The sequence below is a fragment of the Hemicordylus capensis genome, chromosome 5 (assembly GCF_027244095.1).
Source record: "Hemicordylus capensis ecotype Gifberg chromosome 5, rHemCap1.1.pri, whole genome shotgun sequence".
NCBI lineage: Eukaryota > Metazoa > Chordata > Lepidosauria > Squamata > Cordylidae > Hemicordylus > Hemicordylus capensis.
In genome coordinates, this window is record NC_069661.1 from 112,651,556 (window position 1) to 112,666,573 (window position 15,018).

The 15,018-nt window shown below is 42.8% G+C and overlaps 1 protein-coding gene across 2 annotated transcripts in view; it reads right to left on the reverse strand.

The window, feature by feature from the left end:
• Window positions 1–5,621: 5,621 nt before the first annotated feature.
• The window catches only part of ANAPC4 (anaphase promoting complex subunit 4), a 34,444-nt gene continuing 25,047 nt past the window's right edge, over window positions 5,622–15,018 (reverse strand). For both annotated transcript variants that reach the window (XM_053252250.1, XM_053252248.1), the window contains 7 exons: window positions 14,686–14,747; window positions 14,397–14,435; window positions 14,213–14,314; window positions 11,306–11,383; window positions 10,211–10,381; window positions 9,224–9,347; window positions 5,622–6,372 (listed from right to left, as the gene is read on the reverse strand). In XM_053252250.1, coding sequence (XP_053108225.1) covers window positions 6,157–6,372; window positions 9,224–9,347; window positions 10,211–10,381; window positions 11,306–11,383; window positions 14,213–14,314; window positions 14,397–14,435; window positions 14,686–14,747 — 792 coding nt within the window. In that variant the 3' untranslated portion in view covers window positions 5,622–6,156. The remainder of the gene's footprint in view (window positions 6,373–9,223; window positions 9,348–10,210; window positions 10,382–11,305; window positions 11,384–14,212; window positions 14,315–14,396; window positions 14,436–14,685; window positions 14,748–15,018) is intronic.

A 15,018-nucleotide genomic window follows, 5' to 3' on the forward strand; every position in this document is an offset into this window, starting at 1 on the left:
GCTGCTTGGAATCTTACTGGATCCAATAACCTCTTTGGGCGGACCATTCTAATAGGCTCCTCACCCCTGCGGAGGTGGGAAGTGGTTCTAAGTCCAAACTTAACCAGACAATGGTCCGTCCATGACGATGGGGAAATCACAGGAGTCCCCACCCACGGAACACCACCCTGATCAGAGTAAAAGACCACATCAAGCATGTGACCTGCAGTATGCATCGGTCCAGAGACCACTTGGGATAGGCCCATAGCTGTCATGGCCGCTATGAACTCCTGAGCTACCCCGGACAGATTGGTCCCGAAATGAACATTGAAGTCCCCCAGCACCAAGAGTCTGGGAGACTCCAATGCAAGTCCCGCGACCAAGTCCATGAGCTAAGTAAGGGATTCCATTGGGCAGCGGGGCAATCAGTACACCAACAGAAGTCCCAATCTATCCCTGGTCCCCAAGCTCAAGTACACACATTCAATATGTTCCGATACCCTAACAGGGACCCTGGTAAGGGAGATGTTATCCTTATAGACCACAGCCACTCCACTTCCCCGCCCACGTCCCCTCACCTGCTCCTCTACAAAATATCCTGGAGGAAGAAGCTGGGACCTAACTAGACCACTAGCCTCCCCCAACCAAGTCTCAGTAATACATACCAGGTCGGCCCCTTCATCCATGATCAATTCATGGATGAGTTCAGATTTATTGCAGAGGAGCAAGGTACGGTTATGTGGGTTGTTGGCAGTGCTCCCTGAGGTCAAAGAGCTTGCAGGACAGCCGGAAGGGGAGACAGTTATTAAATTTCTGACTACCCTTCCCCTGGAATGGCCTGCTGACCTGCCAACGTTATTTCTTCTGTTCCCCACCAGCATTGGAATAGCTGCCCCATAGTCAACCAAGGCAACCCCTGTCCCCCCATCTCCAGATGAACTCAAACACATTGCAGCAACTTAAACCCAAGTCCAAAACAGCTTAAAACTGATCAAACAGAAGTCCTCTACCCCTTGCCCTCATTCTCCCCTGATGTGGCTCCCCCAAAGGGGCGACCCCCTTTGGTGTCGTCCCTTCGGTGGTGTGTCCGCCACCACAAGCAGCCTTCCTATAAAGTCCAAAACTGAGCAGGTGAACAGCTGAGTCACTCAGGGGCTGGTCCCAGTCCTGCCCACACTTCCCACAGATGTTAACCTGAGGCTGCAGCCCCACAGGGGAAGCAAAAGCAGGCAAGGCAACAGCAGAAGGAACCCCAGAACACACCTGGTCTCTCACTCCATGCGGTACTGGATGGGAAGTGGATAGACTCTCTCTGTTCCTCTCTGCTGGGCTTCTAGCACCAGATGGTTGAGGTGCTGGAGAAGGATCCAGTGGGCACTTGAAAGAAGGATCTGTGCCTGCAGGAGATGGTTGACCCGAAGAAGCAGTACTGAATTATTTTAGTTCCCAAAGCCTGAATTCTTCGTAGTCCTAAGGGAAAGATGGGAAAGGCATGTAAAGAGGATCTTTGAATTTCCCATCTTCTTGATTAACCGTGGGTCCAGATGAGCTCCAATAGTCAAGCTTTCTCCAGTATGGAGAGTAGGAAGGTGTCTTTGGAGTTTTCCTTCCATGATGGATTTCACAGGTAAGTTGGGGAGCAATGCAAGTTACTTCAACCAGGGAAGCTGAAGGTGTTTTAGGGATCTGCAATGCACCAGAGCTAGAGACATCATCAACGTTGAGGCCATGAACGGAAAAGCCCCTAAACATTGATCCAGATGGCGTTCTGACCAGGGATCCCAAAATAGATTTTATGTCCCCAAGAAGAGGAAACTCCTTCAACACCGATCGTGTTGATGGGAAGTCAGATCCAAATACAAGCAATGAAGGAGGAGCTCAGCAGGTGGGTTCCTTGGCAATGTGCGAGCACTGGAGACTGATGGGGCTATCAACATTGATGATGTTGGGGCCCCAGTAGATGGTAGCAGAAATAGGGCAGACAACAGAGATTGGGACCAGTATAGATGTTGAGATCTGACAAGTCAAGGCTGGAAGTTTATAAGGTGGTTTGATGATCTCCAGAAGAAGTTGACGAATGAGAGTGGACAACCTGAACAACCGATGGAGACAGTACTCAAGTGTCGATTAGCACAGACATCAATAAAGTAGATGAGGGACGGGCAGGAGTTGAAGGTCATGTGTGGCTCGATGTTGAGGTTGATGGAAGCACCAGCTTCAGTGGCAGCAGTTGGACCAATAGTGAATGAATGGTCGGTGGACCTTCATGGCTTGAAGGGTAGAGCTTACTGGGTGCTCAAACCCATGGCTGTCGATGTTGAAGATGAAGATGAGGTCTTTGGGCATTTGGACATCAATGTTGTATCCTCCTCCCACTGTTTTTGTCACTTATGATGCCTGTGTTGGCCACCCCTCGAAACATCTTTGGGGTTTTTGAAGGTGGCTTGATCAGTAATGCCTGAGGTGGCTTTCAAAGTAGAGCTCAACTTCAATAACATCAACAGTGTCAACAACAGAGGGAATTGTGGCATTCAAATCAGCAGGTGTAAGGCTTATTTGTAAAAGGACCACTCTCAAACGCAATTCCATGCTTTCCGGTTTTGTTTTGAAAAGGACAAATTTTGCAGGTGTGTGAGTTGTGGTCTTCCCCTAAGCAAAGCAGACAGAGGTAATGCCTATCTGATGAGGGGAGAATCCTGCGGCAAGAGGAACAGTGTTTAAAAGTCTTTTTTGAGTCCATAGAGATGAGGCCAGAATGTGAGGCAAATAGTGAGAGGAAGTCCAAGGTCAGAAAGGGTAATAAAGCAAACGGTAAATGTTGTGTATTTCAGGAACCAAGCATGAAGAGCAAATCCTGAGAGAAGTGTCCACAATGGTGGTCAAGAGGAACTGAGCTGGAAAGCACTCTGGCGCTAAAGATACCGAGCATGCTCCACGTACACAGGGTGGAGCTTCAGAGCACTATAAAGAGTTTGAATCCTTCCACAGGGACTATTGCACAGGTGCAAAACCCACATTGTGAAAAACATCAGATCACCACTAAGATCTAATATTTTATAAATGCTTCAGAAAGAATATTTTTGAAAGAGGCTTTTACACAGCACCAAAATTTTCTAAATATTCTAAATTTACACGAATACATGATATATTCTACCAGCTGTTCAATCAGTTTACTTGCTAAATTTCTGCCAGTAGCTGTCATATGACACACAATTTTAGCTCCTCATGCAGACAGATGGAACTTAGAAGTACTTGTTGAGCAGATTTACAGGTATGTTGCAAAGAGAATCCAATACTTCTAGAAAAACCCTGTAACCTTATAACAATAGCTCTTTTAACACCACTGTTTAACCTGGGTTTTTTTACTGCTTTCTGGGAAATGATGTAGTAGTGCCTAATATAGGCAGCACAACAATGAATAAGGGTCTTCCCCCTTTGTTTGTGTTTCCTGAGGCTATTTTCATGACCCTTCCAGCACACAGCAGCAGTGTAACTTCCACACACAAAAGTGGATGCATGCATACTGAACTCAAACCACCACCCTGCTGGCCACTAAAGTCTATCAGCATAAATTGATTGAAAACAATGGGTGCCATTTGTTGAGACAGTTGAGAGTACATGCTCTCAATCAGGACAATGGGACAATTTGCATATAATGGCAATCTCCACTTGACCCTTTTACCACTATCTTCAATGTACATATTGCTCCCAAGTTGTCACCCTTCAAAGCCTTAGTCCAGTGTCCCCCAAGTTTCTGGCAGCTATGACACATTTTTGTCTGAATTACAATTAGAACACACTTCTTTCTTTCCATGTCCCCTCACCCCACCCCACCAAACCTAAATGTGCTTCCAGAGCAGGGCTGCTCAACTCTGGCCCTCCTGCAGATGTTGACCTGCAACTCCCATAATCCCTGGCTATTGGCCACTGTGGCTGGGGATTATGGGGGTTGTAGTTCAAAAACAGCTGGGGGGCCTAAGTTGAGCAGACCTGTTTTAGAGCATATAGAATCTTTGAAAGATTCTGTCAGAGTGCCTCCTGATTAGGAGAGAAGTCCAGAGCAGTGACTCATGTAGGGATGGCAACAGCCAGCCTTCTCTAAGACTGTGTCTCTGCACGGTGAGTGTCTGAATGATCTATTAACATATAATGTGAACATGCAACAACGTACATATCCCTGCAGCATGGCCTATTTGGGAGGCAGCAAGATCACATTCTAGCAGAGAGTACACTGGGAAGCCACTCTGTGGGTGAGGAGTTTGGGATCACAGCAAACTCCAGTGAACCCTTACCTTGAGCTTTGCTGACCAGCAGTTCTTTTCAGCTTTTTACACATTCCAATTTAACCATGAGGCACAAATGAATTAAAGATTCATGTGGAAGGTGCCTGATGACCCATGTTTTGTTTTGCTGTGTTTAAAAAACAAACAAGAACAGCTACACCTTCCTCCCCTTTCAGTGACTTCTAAGAAGGAATCCCAGTTATATCTATACTGAATAATAAAGTCCATTATCCATCAGTTTATCATAACACAATCAGGTATTTTTTAAGCAAACTGCTTCTTGAGCTTGCCTAAGGAAACTGCAGATCAATCTAGAACAAACAAGTCACATAAGTGGGCCATTACCTTTGCCCTCGATACTTATCTCTAACTGTTCTATGAGATAAGAGGAAAATCTCAGTGCATTCTAGGACACACACTTTTCCTGACATAACAGAATTATCCACTGCTGTGACAGACATCCAGGATGGGGGCGGGGGAGATGGCAAGATTAGAAGCATTTCTGTTCCCCATGTTTCCAGGTCTCCTAGTGAAGAAAGGAAAGGCACATTTGCAGAAAGACGAGTTGTTCTAGGAATGCATCTGCTTTCTTTGGACAAGAAGCAGAAGTATGGAAAGACAAATGAGAGGGAATTGCACTTCACCATGTCCTTCAAAGCTGAAACTGGCTCCATATCAACCAAGGTCAAGATCTCCATATCAACAATTACTGAAGTTGGTTCTAACTTTTGAAACTAGCCTATCTAGTTTTTAAATATTTTTAGATACTTTCAAATATTTGTAGTTAAAATCTCTCCACAGTTTTCTAATGAAACAGTCACATACTGCTTAGATCAATGGATGCAATCCTTTGCCTTCAAAAGACTGGACATAACTGTATGAAACTAGGTGATTAAGTACATCCTGGTATTTAGAATAACTATAAAATACTTTCTGGGATAAGACACTGGTTTCTGAACAAAAGGCAAATGTTTCACATTTTTAAAGGAAAACCTTTTCAAATTAGAAAAGACCATTAGACTATAAATAATTAAAAGAAACAGGGCACATGACAATGAAAGTGCAAAAAGTATGTCTGCAGTGATTTTAAGTTATTATGAAAAAAAATTACATTCATAAACATTCAAATTAACTTTCCATTAAAAGTGCAAACTGAAAAAGCTTCTCCCTCACTCAAGGAAAACCCTTCTTATGCTATCATATTGCATAAGTTGATTAGGAAGGTGAGCACAGAAGCATCCCAAAGTGGCACACGCAGGCAGCACCTGAAGGCTATAATATTTAGTGGTGGGGGAACATAGAAGGGGTCGGAGGAAGGCTGTGGCCAACACTATGAAATTTTGAAAGGAAAAATTTGCATTACTCAGACAATTGTTTTTTATTTTATTAAGTGCTGTACTTATTTAGGCAATGCAACTGTAACAGAAGAAATAATGGATGACATCCTGACTAAGAAAGCGAGGAGGCTAGAGGCTTCCCCAGCAGCAGAGTGTGCAGAGGAAAATTTATCATTGATCTTCCCTGCCTCCACAAGTGCTCTGTGCTTTCCAGATATATGTCCCTGAGAGTTGCATGACCTTCAGGGACATATTTCTGGAAAGTACACTTCTGGAGGCAGGGATCAGCTAAAATTGCTCTGCTGCTGGGAAAGCCTCCAGCTGTGAGGATACATTCTTTTACTGCATCTTTGCTCTGTTAGTCTGGATGTCAGCTAATATTGGGAAAACATTTGGTGGGGGAGGGGGCACATGCAGAGTCAAGAATTCTAGCATACCCACATTTTTATATGTATTATATATATAAAATAGTATTGTACAGTCAAAAAGAGTCCACAGTAAGAAATGCACTTTACGAAGAAATACAGAAGTATGAGACACTGCAAGAATGTTTTGTCTCAGGCATCAAGGTTTGATCCATGTCCTTCTGTTTCATCTGCCAGGTCAGCAGAACCAGCACAAATGCCATCTTCAGGGTTGTCTGCAGACTGGTCAAGTTCCTCCTGATCTGCACTAGCATGCTGAGCAGTTTCTTCCTCCTCTTCCTCCTCAGCTTCACCATCATCTTCCACATCCATTTCAAACACTCTAACATGCCGGAGATTTGAGCTTAGCTAAGGAAATATTTTAAGAGATACTACATTGTTGTTTTGATCTCAAACACCTTTTCTTAAAAACACATTGCTAAAGTTAAATGGTGGCATCGTAAGTGCCTTAAAATCATTTCATCAAACTTTTCTCCGACAGGCACACTAGCAGCTATAGTAAAGACAAAACACACAAAAATTGATGGAGCTCCAGAATGAAGCACTATTAAGATCATTGCATGAGTTTTTCAAATCTGCCCTCCTTTTCACAATGTAGCTGAAGGAAGCTGAAATAGCAACATTATTTTTCTGACAAATGATCATTTTTGCATGACAATCACTAGGGAGATACGTCACTGGAAAGACACCTGCATGACAGTGACTTCACGGTGTGACCCTGGTACGTGAGCCACTCACTATAAGGACCACTGACATCACATGCAATATTTCCATGCCAGCTCCCCACACATTCCCTTGTTTGTTGCAGGCTTCAGCATGAACACTGGGATTCACTGATATGTGACTCCTTCACTTAAAAGCATTTGGACTGAACCACCACCATGAAGTAATGTTTCCATGGGTTTTCCATGTGATGGGAGTTAGGCTTCCATTTCTGGGGCTTATATATTTCAAAGCTTCCTGCTCTACATCACTCAGAAGTACTTCAAATGCTAATATTTTTAAAAGAGATACTTTTTACACTGAGGGAAATAAGTATTTGATCCCCTGCTGATTTTGTCCGTTTGCCCTCTGACACAGAAATGACCAGGCTATAATTGGAATGGTAGGTTTATTGTAGCTGTGAGAGACAGAATAACAACAAACAAACCCTCAAAAGCCCAGTGCCCAAAAGTCAGCGATGGATTTGCATTGTAGTGAGGGAAATAAGTATTCAATCCCCTATCAACCAGCAAGATTTCAGGCTCCCAGGTGTCTTTTCACTATATGCAGGTAACGAGCTGAGATGAGGAACATCCTCTGTAAGGGAGTGCTCCTAATCCCAGCTTGTTACAGTACCTGTATAAAAGACACCTGTCCATAGAAGCAAGCAATCACTCAGCTTCCAAACTCACCACCATGCCCAAGACCAACGAGCTGTCAAAGGATGTCAGGGACAACGTAGACCTGCACAAGGCTGGACTGGGCTACAAGACTATCGCCAAGCAGCTTGGTGAGAAAGTGACTACAGTTGGCACGATAACTCGCAAATGGAAGAAACACAAAATAACTGTCAATCTCCCTCGGTCTGGGGCTCCATGCAAGATCTCACCTCGTGGAGTTGCAATGATCATGAGAACGGTGACAAAGCAGCCCAGAACTACACGGGGGGAACTTGTCAATGATCTCAGGGCAGCTGGAACCATAGTCACCAAGAAAACAATTGGTAACACACTATGCCGTGAAGGACTGAAATCTTGCAGTGCCCGCAAGGTCCCCCTGCTCAAGGCAGCACATGTACAGGCCTGTCTGCAGTTTGCCAATGCACATCTGAATGATCCAGAGGAGAACTGGGCGAAAGTGTTGTGGTCAGATGAGACCAAAATCGAGCTCTTTGGCATCAACTCAACTCGCCGTGTGTGGAGGAGGAGGAATACTGCCTATGAGCCCAAGAACACCATCCCCACCGTCAGACATGGAGGTGGACACATTATGCTTTGGGGGTGTTTTTCTGCTAAGGGGACAGGACACCTTCACTGCATCGAAGGGACGATGGACAGGACCATGTACCGTCAGATCTTGGGTGAGCACCTCCTTCCCTCAGCCAGGGCACTGAGAATGGGTCGTGGATGGGTATTCCAGCATGACAATGACCCAAAACACACAGCCAAGGCAACAAAGGAGTGGCGCAAGAAGAAGCACATGAAGGTCCTGGAGTGGCCCAGCCAGTCTCCAGACCTTAATCCCATAGAAAATCTGTGGAGGGAGCTGAAGGTTCGGGTTGCCAAACATCAGCCTCGAAACCTTTCTGACTTGGAGAGGATCTGCAAAGAGGAGTGGGACAACATCCCTCCTGGGTTGTGTGCAAACCTGGTGGCCAACTACAAGAAACGTCTGACCTCTGTGATTGCCAACAAGGGTTTTGCCACCAAGTACTAAGACATCTTTTGTGAAGGGATCGAATATTTATTTCCCTCACTACAATGCAAATCCGTCGCTGACTTTTGGGCACTGGGCTTTTGAGGGTTTGTTTGTTGTTATTCTGTCTCTCACAGCTACAATAAACCTACCATTCCAATTATAGCCTGGTCATTTCTGTGTCAGAGGGCAAACGGACAAAATCAGCAGGGGATCAAATACTTATTTCCCTCACTGTAAAAAGTAATTCAAACTTAGGTCTCAATCATACCAATGTAGGGGTGATCTGACATAAGAAGGAACTACATGACCCATGTGATTTCTCTTCTGCAAAATTTATCAAGTGATGTGGGACCAGATCACAGGGACCAGACCAAAGTGCTGCTTTGATAATGTGTGATTTGAAAGATCAGTAACCCACTTTATGACCAATAGCAACAGATGTAAATTTGTGGGGTAGAAGAAACAGTACTTTGTATCCTTCTGAAAGCACTCACATGTGTCTAAAAGTCAGATTTCAATTTTTTTAATTTTTAGAGTAGAGCCAAGTTTTCCTAAAATACATGCATCTTCTCTGGCAATGGCAAAGATTCATTTCCCATATCTCCCTCTTTACTAGTGCCAATGCAGTAGAGTACTACCCTTGCACTATTATTTAGGATCTCTGAACTATTTTACCAAGTTAATTCTTTCCGATATTGACAAATGCACATTTACTTGAAAGCAACTTCCTTTGAGTTCAGGGGAATTACGCACAGGATCAGAGTGTAAATGGGTCAAGTGAAAAATCCGTCAAGCTTACCACACAAGAAACTTTTCGAATGCCATTCACAGCAACATATTGGGCTTTCATGTTCTCCAGGACCCTCCACTGACCCTCAATGGCAACAGAACAGGTGGGAATGTCATCACATTGCTCATCCAACCTAGTTAAAACCCAGAATAAAACACAGTGAGTCTAGAACCAATTCAAATAGAGTCTGAAATTTCACCACGACCCTCCCTATATCATTGCCTGCTTCAGGTAGCAGGTTAACCTTGGCATACAGCCTATGTTTTTATCATTGCTCTTCCTTTTTCTAACTCTTCCCCTTTGATGTGATTTCCCCCCCCAAAAAAACAGTAAGGCACATTGATGTCGTTGCTTGCGTTCCAAAGACACTGAAAACATAGTTCAAATGCAGTGACATAGCAATGGGTAGGAAATAGTCCTGCAGTTCAAATGCACATTTTAATAGAAGAATGCTTAGTATTTATACAGCATTTTAGAGTGTTCAAAACAGTTCATACACATTTCTGCAATCCAGTATGATAGGCCAGTACCTACCATATAGTCCCATGAACATTAAGCTAATAATTACCACACAGCTCTGTTTACATTAGGGTTAGCTCTGCTAAGTCTCTGGTAGCAGAAGAATTGTCACATGCTCACACATACAGGGCAACGACTGTTACCTTTTTCCTTCGTACATCCTCAACCCCAAGTCACAAGTTTCACAAGAGAATGTACCCGAAACTATTACACAGTAAGCAGTGCACGCCCACAAAGTGGAAAGTTGGCTTTAACCAACTGAAAGGGTGCTTTGGAAAGGAACAGACATTTCTGATATACAGCAGCCGAAAAGTTGTGCCACTATTAAAACCAACCAACCAACAAACCAACCTATGGAATGGCTACTTTAGTTCTCCAGTTTCTATCGCTGGTATCCCTCTTAATGTTTGTCTGCAAAAGTTATACAATAAATCCAGAAAAGACTAAAGTACAAGCTAAAGGTTCTTCAGTTTGCACCTTTGACCAGAATTCCAGCTGAATTCTAATTCCCTGTTCTTCTCAGTATATATGGATGATAAAGGTAGCTGGGCCAAAATTCTCTCCTTCCCCTCTTGTTCCAAAGTCTCTGCAAGAATGACTGTTATGGTTTCATCATCATAGAAGTGGGCATCAAGACAGCTGTAGAAACTATAGCAAGACAAATAGCATCTAATTATATTCAAATAAGGCTCACATAAATTTCACAAAGCATACAGTATGCAAATAACTTTAACTGGAAGGTACTGCAAAAGTCTTGTTCATTGAGGTATTTTGCTACGTAGTGCATCGAGACTTAAATGTTCTCTTTTACCTTCCTAACAATTAGCATCCCGATTCATAGATTCTCACAATGTACTGGCAGGCTGCAAGCTTCTTACTTCAGAATCGTTGTCTTGCTAATTTAATTGACCAATCCATTAATTGATTGATTAAGATTTCTTCAATTGGGTGATAGTCTTACCTATTAGAGAATTATATCCAACTCAAGACAACTTAATTCAGTATATTCCTGAATCTAGGTAACCTACTTTGATGCAAAGCTGCAGCAAGCAGGTTGGATCCGGCAAGGCTAGCATTGTGTGTTGTTGGACCTGTGAGGCATTCTGTTCAATTAAGATCTGGCTTCAGTCTCTCTCAAGGGCATAGACTGTTATTTCTGTCATCAGCTAGTCATAACGGCTCCATTGCTCACTAAGCCTTAAACTCTTATGAGGAAGTTGAGCAAAGAAGGGACAAACAATGCGAAAGTCAAGGGTGAGTTCTAAAAGGCAACCTTGGATGGTTAATATGATCCTGACAGGAATTCTAGAGGCTCTGCCACCAGTTTCCTATGCAGTTTTAGGCAAGTCACATTCTTTGTTTCATTTCTTCATCCTTGCTGAAAGGATTATTCAAAGTTGAAGTCCAAACAGAAACTAGTTCTCTTTAAAACCAATATTAACCTTAAGTTCACAATGAGCATTCCCGATTCTCCCAGATTAGCCATCCAGATATGCTCTCATTTCTAAGATCAAGGTCTATATTACTAAAGGACCAGTCTTTGGAAGCTAGTCATTCTTTAGATATACTAACCTTGTACTTGAACTGTCATTAATGCTGCTGTTCAGAATATTTCCAAAATCTACAGCAAGTATTCCATTATTAGTAGACCTAACAAGAGAAAGAATTACCATATAAATTGATGTTTGGTATTTTACACAGACATCACAGAATATCAGAAAATGCTCAGTAGACTTTAGAAGAGACTAGCCTTGTTTCCACTCATAACTTCTGTCCTTCTACTAATGGAGATCAGAAGTTACATTTCTTTTAGCATAACCAAATGAAGCTTGTCTCCCTTAGTATGTTCATCTTGATATCCATAAAGGACAAAAACTTGCTTTGGTATTGGTTGTAATTTAAGATATGAGGAGCAAATGATGATGCTCACAGGTCCACGTGTCAGAGCGTAAACTGTGCCCAATTCCTATTAAAAGCGTGCAGGATGATTTAATGCACAACGTGAATGGAAAGGGAGTACTGAACTGTTCCTGCTCAAGTCCCTCACCCACCCACAAACCACATCCCCTCAGCTGTTCTTCTCCTAGTAGCGCTCCAAGACAAAAAAGTAACCTCATCGGGATAAGCAGCTCCTGACGTACACACAGGCAGGGCACAAGTCCAAGACTTCCATTCAACTATCCCTAATGTACATTAAACTGATTCACCCTTACTTTATAGGAATTCAGCACAACTGATATTCTAAGGCACAGGCTGTGCCATGGTATCTCTCTGCCCTCAAAAAAGGGTGATGTCATGAGATCTACCCCAAGTTAACTGGCAGGCAGGGAAAGCAATAAAAATGGCTGTGGCTGTCACCACTGCCACGGCCACCAGGAAAGAAGATAGGTGTGTGTGGCAGAGGGTAGGGAACTGTAAGAAGATGAGTAATTGGCTGATGAGCAGGCAGGTCTGACTGAGGTGGATGAGGGTAAACAGGCTGGCAGAAGGGTCAGATTGGTGGATGGGAAGGAATCAACAGGTGCAAGAGGGTTGCATCAAGGTGGATAGGTGGTGTGTCACCATGTTGCCCCAGGCATCTGAGAGCCTGGGCTGAGCCTGAATCTTTGGAAGCATGTGCTTAGTGCTTCTTTAGTTCATAGAGGAAGGTGTATGGAAAGAAATGATCCGAGTTGTTTCAACATGACACTAGGAATATCCACATTTTGGAAACAAATAATGTCAACATTATCGTGTTTTGCATCTTCACTCCATGTTTACTCTTGTTATGGTTTAATTAAATGTACAACCATGTTTCCAGTTTACAGTACAACTCTGATTTGTATCTTGTGCAGAGAAAGTACAAATCCTGATAAATTTACTTCCCTCTGAGGAATGGGTGCGCTTTTGAAAACAGAAATTTCACTTTACTTTCTTTTTAAAGCTCTGTTTTACCAATATCATTCTTTTGTCAAGTGTTTAGGACTTCTATTTATCTTTAAAAGCTTTTCTAACTAGTAATAATTATGGTAATAGTAATAAGTATCCAGGGGCATATCTAGGGAAAATAGTGCCTAGGGCAAGCACTGAAATTGTCCAAACATCTGACACCCATCTTTCAGATAACTTTACCATAATATCAGCTCAAAAATACAAGTCAAGCTCGTTAATCTTTTAATATTTCAAAAACTATTTAGCAGTGGGTGTAGCCAGACCAAAAAATGCTGGAAAATGACAAATTTCAGTATGCTGGGCCTCATGAAATACCCAAATACTATGTGGAGGTGTACTTGGAAAACGAAACAGAAGTGCCTGTCTGATTCTCTACTATGCATTGTAGCATCACTATTACATAAGTTTTAAACATAAATGGAGAATTTGGCTTTTCCCAGATACTCTGAAAATAATTAAAGAATATGCAGAGTGAACTGTGTCACTGCTTGGAATATATTCTAGTATTTCAGAAAGACAGTTAAAATGAGAGAAAGAGAGCAAGAAACTCCCAGTGGCCTTAATACTAAGGATTTCACACTGATTCAAAGACAAACTCACCATTAATAACCATATTATTAAGACATCACATTTAACTCACATCACAAGAAGCAAAGTAAGAGCAAATGAATACAATCCTAGCTCATAAGCTTCAGCTCAGTATTCACAAGCCCTGATTCTCTGTACATAGTGCCAAACTGAATGTGTGTACAGTGACTTATATTAAATTAATTTTTTTTACCTGTAGCCCCTTCGGTGGGCTTCCTAAAGGCGGGGGAGGGGGTGTCTGCAAAGGTTCCTCCCCCCCCACCGGCCTCTTAATTCACTGCTGCAGCCCGTCCTGGGCTGATCTGCAGGCCTGTTTGGGCCTGCAAAGATTGGCATGGTGGCCATTTTGGAGGCTGCCATGCATGCGCAAATGGCCTCTGTGAGGCCTGGCAAGGCCTAGGGCCTCACAGGGACCATTTGAGTATGTGTGGTGGCCATTTTGTTTTCAGGGGCATTTTTTAATTAAAAAATTGATTTTAGAAAATGGCGCCCCCTTCAAGTGGCACCCGGGGCACGTGCCCTGCCTGCCCTACCCTGGATACGCCCCTGTAAGTATCACCACAACAAATTAGACAGTGGCTAGGTAGCCTCACAGGCCAGTCAGTTTTGACTTCCCAGCAGTATGGACTTCTCAAGGGAGCTGGGTATTCGCATAATGTGTCCGAAGTATGATAGTTTGAGCCTGGTCATTTCTGCCTCAAGTGAAAATTCTGGATTGATTTGTTCTATGATCCCTTTGTTTCTTTTCCTGGCTGTCCATGGTATCCTCAAAAGTCTTCTCCAATACCAAGGTTCAAAAGTGTCAATACTTTCATCAGTTTTAGCCCACTAAAAATTATTCAATGGAATTCATGTTGATCTGTGCAACAGTGAAAGTTGCTTTGGAGAATTTGATCCGGATATAAAAACAAAACAAAAAACTGTGAAAAGCCCCAAATACACCATTCAATCCCATCATACCTTGAAATGTCAGTATGCCTCCTCAATATATATATTTTAGAAATGGAGTTCTCCAACATCGTGAACAAAACATAATGCAAATTGGACGATTTATCATTCCACCTGCAATGATAATTTAGATATTCATATGCAAAATTCCAACATACAGTAAAAGGAATGCAACATTACTCAACCACATACTTACAAAAACGGCAACCTAAACAGCTGAGTTGTTGAATCCTCACTGAAACAGAAAAGAAAGAAATCAGAAGGAAAACTGGAACAATATTCTGATTTTGATCAAATGGGTTCTTACGTGAGCAGACAGCACTTTTATTCATGCAAGATGGCCCCCTCCCCGATTGCCACCAAGTCCTCTCTGCAGACATCGCCCCCTGGGGAAAAAGTTGCACCCTATGCCATTCCAGTCGAGTTCCACTCATGCATCTTGGATCCAAGCCTACGTAAATAAAAATTAAATGTAAGAATCCTACCTTTTCGTTCCTTTGTATAAGGCCATACAAAATGCTTGGCGTACAGATTTCCCAATCACATCCTAGAGAATAAGAGAAAATGATTCACAGCAGTACACCTACCAACATGGAGACAGCAATCCTATCTCACTGGTGTGTGTGTGTGTGTGTGTGTGTGTGTGTGTGTGTGTAAAATGGAATCAGCATATATTTTAAACTCTCAACTAGATATACTATGCTACAAATTCAAGAGGTTTTTCTACAATCCTATGAATCCTCCTGCTGCTCCCCCTGCATTTAAAAAAATAAACTGTGCTAGTCCTAGTATTTATAGAAGGAAGCTTAGAAACTGGG